The sequence below is a fragment of the Berghia stephanieae genome, chromosome 9, assembly GCF_034508935.2.
Source record: "Berghia stephanieae isolate SIO BIC M18660-M18661 chromosome 9, UCSD_Bste_1.3, whole genome shotgun sequence".
Lineage (NCBI taxonomy): Eukaryota > Metazoa > Mollusca > Gastropoda > Nudibranchia > Aeolidiidae > Berghia > Berghia stephanieae.
This window is the reverse complement of record NC_088368.1, coordinates 20,724,925-20,731,886: the sequence shown is the minus strand read 5'-3', so window position 1 is coordinate 20,731,886 and position 6,962 is coordinate 20,724,925. Positions and strand designations below refer to the sequence as shown.

The window sequence follows — 6,962 nt, the reverse complement described above, 5'->3', positions numbered from 1 at the left end:
CGAATCGCACCGAAAAATTTTTTATTTACTGCTATCGGCGTGGGTGTTCTCCCCTTTTTATTTTTAGCAGACGACACGACCTAACTGTCGCATGCGTTTCACCACTTTTGGAGAGAAGGGATTGTGAAACTCTAGAATTAAATGCAATAAAATTATCAAAAAGAAAAACAACGATAAACGCCTTTCTAATTGGTCATAACTGCTCTTATTACACATGCAAGGTCATGGATTTCACTTTGGAGATGAGCATTTCTTCATGTTGCATTCACACGCACGCACGTGACGTTTGCCTTCTTATTTGTTCTTGACATATTTTTAATCGTGAAATTAAGTTTCAGTTACAGTGCGTAACTTGTAGTTTGAAGATTATTTTCACTTTGGTCAATGATATTTGTACTCTGTACTCGAGGTAAAATATTTCAATATATGATAAACATGAATGAACAGATTTCGATTTGCTTATTTTCATTTGGTTGCGGCTATTCGGACTAAAGTCTGAATAGTCGTCTCCTGTGGCTATTCGGACTCAAATTCCAATGCGCATATGCAATCAACAGGTTATTTGGACTCTGGTCTGAATATTCTTCCATGGCAATTCAATATAGATTAAACCATTTTAAATTTATAAATATTGATAAATAGGCACATAGAAATGATACAAATCAAAACAACAATAATGGTGTAGATATATAGTAAATATTTACATGTAGTCTAAACCTGCTTTATTTGATGGGAAAGACAAAATCATGGATCAATTGGAAGTCCAGTTAGAAATTAAAAGAAAAGAGTTAAAACTCATCAAAAATAACAAAAGTTCTGTGGTCTAAAGGAAAAGCTTTATTAACAACAACGCGATGTCCAAACAAAATCAAGACATTTTTTAATTAACATATTTTGATAGTGTTAGACAGGCAACAATCCTTCTACTTCTAGAATAGAATAAATAGAATAGAAGGTATCGACGTCGCTTGATTAGGCCACTGGCCTGTGGCCGAGTCTTTCCAGTCACTGAATGTCTTGTTCACAACTGATCTAATGCATTTCCCTACCTGATCTTGTGATCAGGGGCTAGCCTACACTACACTTTCTCTATTGATCTTTTGATCATAGCTATTTGGGTGGGAGGCACTTCTACACCATGCACATAACTTTCCATCACAGCATCTAATCTATTCTTGAAAGCATTGACACTCTGCACTTCAACGACATTTGCTGGCAATGCGTTCCAACGTTCAATTACTCTCTGTGTAAAAAATTCTGTCGAAGGGTGGTTTTAACTCTGGGTTTCAGAAGTTTATATGAGTGGCCCCTGGTGACTAATTTTTTGTCTACTGTGTACAGCCTATCCTGAGTCGTGTACAAGCAATGTGTGAACTTATAGGTCTCAATCATATCACCTCTCAAACGCCGATAGACCATACTTGGCAGTCCTACTCTTTTCAGGCGCTGTTCATAACTCAAGTCCTTGAATTCTACAATCCAAAGCGGGGTTATGAGCTGAGTCAGTCTGATATGAGCAAAACAGAATTTCTTCTGAACTCTTCTTCTGCTTCTTTATCAGTTCCGCCCACTGCCACACTGTTTTTCACTACTCACGCACGTTGGAATTTGAGTCCAAATAGCCATGGCACACTATTCAGACTCGACTCTGAATTGCCACTTTGTTTTCATTTTGAAGACCAGAGAAAAACTTGTGGTCTGTGCCTGTATCTCTATCTGTGAAGTACTGCGTAAACCTATGGAGTATCACACGTAGTGGGTATTGAGCACAAGTGCCTGCATGCGGCTAGTCTTTGCGTATGTGGTGTCTAAATCTAGGAATGATAAAGTGGACTCTTAAACTTAAAGACAGTTTAGCTCCGAAGCCAAGTTCATAAAAAAACTTCAAGGGAGAAATTACAAACAAAGTGGCAATTCAGGCTGGAGTCTGAATATCTAGCTCCCATGGCTCCTCGGACTCAAAGTCCAATGTGCGTGCGCATACAGAGGGGAGGACTACACAATTTGGGCAGTAGCCAGTGGATGGAACTGTTAAGAAGAAAAAGAGTTCATATCACACTGACTCAGCACATGCCCCTATTCCTTTGGACTGTAGAAGGATTGTTGCCTGTCTCACACTATCACTATCAGATTATGTAATTTTAAAATTTTTGTCCTGATTTTGTTTGGATATCATGTTATGTTGTTAGAAAAGCTTTTCATTTTAAGTTCGAGTCCGAATAATCTGTTAATTGCACATGCGCATTGGAATTTGAGTCAACAAGATATGAAGTGAGTAGAAAAGTGCCAGAAGACAATAGAGAATAAAAAAATTTTTCGCGGCGGTGGTGGGGTTTGAACCTGCGACCTTATTGGTACGACAACTCCGCCTGGCAGGTGAGAGCGTGGCTCTACCGTGTGAGCTATCCACGAACACAAAAATATTCGTTTCAAACCCAAAGTCATTTCTAGATCCCTCTCTCACCCACTACTTGAGATCGCCGATTCGTTCACCACCATCGCGAAGTAATTTTGACCAGCAGTTAAGCTTAATAGCCAATATTCTCATCACAAACATATAACATAGAAACGATTGAGACATTGAGTATGCTCCGGTGTATGGGGTGAATTTTTAATTCAGAAAAGTGAGTGGAGCAGGCACTTATGTTGGTAACAACAAGATATGAAGTGAGTAGAAAAGTGCCAGAAGACAATAGAGAATAAAAAATTTTTTCGCGGCGGTGGTGGGGTTTGAACCTGCGACCTTATTGGTACGACAACTCCGCCTGGCAGGTGAGAGCGTGGCTCTACCGTGTGAGCTATCCACGAACACAAAAATATTCGTTTCAAACCCAAAGTCATTTCTAGATCCCTCTCTCACCCACTACTTGAGATCGCCGATTCGTTCACCACCATCGCGAAGTAATTTTGACCAGCAGTTAAGCTTAATAGCCAATATTCTCATCACAAACATATAACATAGAAACGATTGAGACATTGAGTATGCTCCGGTGTATGGGGTGAATTTTTAATTCAGAAAAGTGAGTGGAGCAGGCACTTATGTTGGTAACAACAAGATATGAAGTGAGTAGAAAAGTGCCAGAAGACAATAGAGAATAAAAATTATTTTTTTTCGCGGCGGTGGTGGGGTTTGAACCTGCGACCTTATTGGTACGACAACTCCGCCTGGCAGGTGAGAGCGTGGCTCTACCATGTGAGCTATCCACGAACACAAAAATATTCGTTTCAAACCCAAAGTCATTTCTAGATCCCTCTCTCACCCACTACTTGAGATCGCCGATTCGTTCACCACCATCGCGAAGTAATTTTGACCAGCAGTTAAGCTTAATAGCCAATATTCTCATCACAAACATATAACATAGAAACGATTGAGACATTGAGTATGCTCCGGTGTATGGGGTGAATTTTTAATTCAGAAAAGTGAGTGGAGCAGGCACTTATGTTGGTAACAACAAGATATGAAGTGAATAGAAATGTGCCAGAAGACAATAGAGAATAAAATTATTTTTTTTTTTGTGTTCGTGGATAGCTCACACGGTAGAGCCACGCTCTCACCTGCCAGGCGGAGTTGTCGTACCAATAAGGTCGCAGGTTCAAACCCCACCACCGCCGCGAAAAATAATAATTGTTATTCTCTATTGTCTTCTGGCACTTTTCTACTCACTTCATATCTTGTTGTTACCAACATAAGTGCCTGCTCCACTCACTTTTCTGAATTAAAAATTCACCCCATACACCGGAGCATACTCAATGTCTCAATCGTTTCTATGTTATATGTTTGTGATGAGAATATTGGCTATTAAGCTTAACTGCTGGTCAAAATTACTTCGCGATGGTGGTGAACGAATCGGCGATCTCAAGTAGTGGGTGAGAGAGGGATCTAGAAATGACTTTGGGTTTGAAACGAATATTTTTGTGTTCGTAGATAGCTCACACGGTAGAGCCACGCTCTCACCTGCCAGGCGGAGTTGTCGTACCAATAAGGTCGCAGGTTCAAACCCCACCACCGCCGCGAAAAAATTTTTTATTCTCTATTGTCTTCTGGCACTTTTCTACTCACTTCATATCTTGTTGTTACCAACATAAGTGCCTGCTCCACTCACTTTTCGGAATTTGAGTCCAAATAGCCATTGGAGACTATTCAGACTCCGAGTCCGAATAGCCACAGCCAATTCCAAATGTGTCTGTCATTTGCATTGCACACTTTGGATTAAAGTTTTATTTATAAAAAGAAACATTGTTGATCCTGGACATAACTATTACAACCCTAACAAAATAAAAGACCCTAATTTTAGGCACAGAATTTATAAACCTTTAAATCAAGGTGAGCAACCATGTATGTTTAATGTTTGTAATGTAAATGATCTGACGCAGACTTGGGCTGAGTAAATCATTTCATTACTTTTTTGAAGGAGCATAATTTTGAGGTGCATCACCATAAAAATCTTTTTGTACCCAATTATTTTATTGTATGCGGTATTTCCTCGTTGAAACATCGACCAAAGCATACGGTTATGTAGGCAAATTTTAATATGATTTTCGATAGAAAACATGTCAAGTCCTTTATAAGACTATAAACCAATTTTATAATGGATACAAATCATGCCTTAACTGTAAATTTTTCTTTTGATTTTTATAATTTTCATTTCATTTGCATTTTGTATTCTTGCCAGCCCCTCTTCCCACTTAGAAAAAAATCATATGGCTCATTCTCCCAGTATTGTGTATAAAATATAACATTGGGCATACGACACCATCTTGGGAAATTCCAGACCTCAATCACTTCTCAGTTTTTGACTATTGATTATTAAAGTGCGCTACATAGCAACGGGAGGAATGTTACAAGGACAAACCAAAAAGGTTATTTAAAGCCCAAAAATTACTTAACACTGTATCATATGCTGCTATTTATGACTCTAAAACAAACTCATAAGTGTCAACTTATCATAAAAAATATGTTCATTCAGTAACACAAACGTGAGGAATGTTGCGGTACAAACAATGAGATTTCAAAAACCGGTAAAAATAAGAGAAAAACAGTTGATTAATAATGTCAAAATGAATATACACAGTATATAAAGCACTGCTTCAGAAACAACATGCTGCTATGCAGTCAACAATGTTTTGTATTTTAAAAAGTTATTATTATTATAATCAACAATAAGGAACGTTGCAGGACAGGCAAAAACTTTAAATTTTGCATTCAGTGTCGTAGCTTAGCAAATAATTTTGGGTTGTTTGATATAGTTTAATTATAGATAGCATTTATCTAGTACTTCACAGCATTGAAAACAGGCAGTGTTTATACGATATCTCTTCCCTAGTGGGCAACGGCCAAATAATACATTGGACAACACAAGCAGCCTGTTAGGTGCTTATACATTTTTCGGACAAAGACATAAATGCTAAAAAACAGGGTTGTCATCAAATTTTTATGCCCGTCTCCGACAGGATGAGGAGAAATGCCTGTCGCAAAGACATAACACCCGACCAACTGTTGAGCAAGACATCTCATAAAGGTCGGACAAGACATGTCACGAAATCCCATTGGTCACCCATCGATTATGCTCTGCGTTCGCCATTCTAGAATTATGTTCGTTGAAGGGGAGAGGGGGGGCGGGGGTGCTTTGAATGTATTAATGTGAAATATCACTGAATGTAAACTTCTTTAACACCAGATTCCATGTATGTTTTGTACAGTATAACCTTTCAAATGAACCACAGTTTTCAAATACAAGAGATGCATAATTAAGATGACATAAATATTTATTAATTTGACCTCTCCCTCTGAGTTAAAATCCATCAGAAAGTTGTGAAGATATCCATGTCAATGCGTGCACATGGGTTATGGAACAGACTATAATAATTTATATGGGTTGCTGTTGGGATGATTGATGTACGGAGCACAATTTTATACTTCAATTAGGAAGTTTTTCAATTCTAGTTTATTATTTTAAAATAAATGTTTTTCTTCCACAACAGATACCAACTCAAGGGTCAATGGTGAGTTTTTCTTTTTCAATTTTTTCCATAGCAATATTGATGTTTTGATGATAATGATGATGACTTTCTGGGTGGAGATCCTGACCTCCCATAGTGGGCAGGGAGGTACTTACTGTGTCTTCTATCCCCCCATACCCGTTTTCCAATTGTTTCCTGTTGTTGTCTTGGAATGAGATTACTTGGTTTTGTCCTGACCCTGGCTGGAATTCCTTGGCTGGGAGGGAAACGGTCGAATGTATAGTTGTAGTTTTGGGAGGTAATATTGTTTTTCCGTGTAAATCATTTCTCTGTTATGCATTGTATTATGTTTAGTTTACATATTATATTATATGATTGGTAAACATTTGAGTGTATTACTCTTAGTTGGGACCTGTGCTTGTGTCTGGATGAGACTTATAGGTGATCTCAAACTAAGTACTTTGACGGTGTGCTCTTGGAATCTGGCCTCAGTAAGTAAAATCCAATCGTTGTGAAGGAAATGACAGGCCCTGTCACTGCCGCAGGGTGTTTTCAGCTTTGATTTTTATAAATTTGCCGACAGAAAAGAAAATGTGTTTCAGAAATTGCGATTTAAATCCTATTTTATTTGCGGGTGAAAATCATTAACATTGCACTTTGTTTGGTAAAAATCGGTAAAAAATTACGACTTTGGTGATGAAAAATGACTTTGAAGACAATTATTGTAAACTTTTAAAAATATTATGAATAATTTATAACTCCCTTATTTGTGGGTCGATTTTGTCATTCGAGGTATCAATTTTATTGTAATAAAGAGATAGGAACTTCAGAGTTATTTTTTCTGATGCGAAATTATTACTTTGTAATTTTAGCACCAAGAAAAATAGTCGGTAAATAAATTTGTAACATCTCTTTGATAGACCGCCAGGGTCCGTTCGTGTAGAATTGTGAATCAAGCGTCTCAAAGTCTTCGACCAATCACAGGCTATCTATCCAGCTGG

General features: G+C 37.9%; 1 protein-coding gene across 7 annotated transcripts in view; it reads left to right on the top strand.

The window, feature by feature from the left end:
• Nucleotides 1-59: 59 nt before the first annotated feature.
• Nucleotides 60-6,962, top strand: part of LOC144979835 (uncharacterized) — a 104,720-nt gene continuing 97,817 nt past the window's right edge. For 2 of the 7 annotated variants that reach the window (XM_078927011.1, XM_078927010.1), the window contains exons 1-2: nucleotides 322-409; nucleotides 5,983-6,003. In XM_078927011.1, coding sequence (XP_078783137.1) covers nucleotides 385-409; nucleotides 5,983-6,003 — 46 coding nt within the window. In that variant the 5' untranslated portion in view covers nucleotides 322-384. Of the gene's footprint in view, nucleotides 410-5,982; nucleotides 6,004-6,962 lie in introns of all 7 variants that reach the window. The other 5 variants (XM_078927015.1, XR_013646780.1, XM_078927014.1 and 2 more) reach the window with 5 other exon arrangements.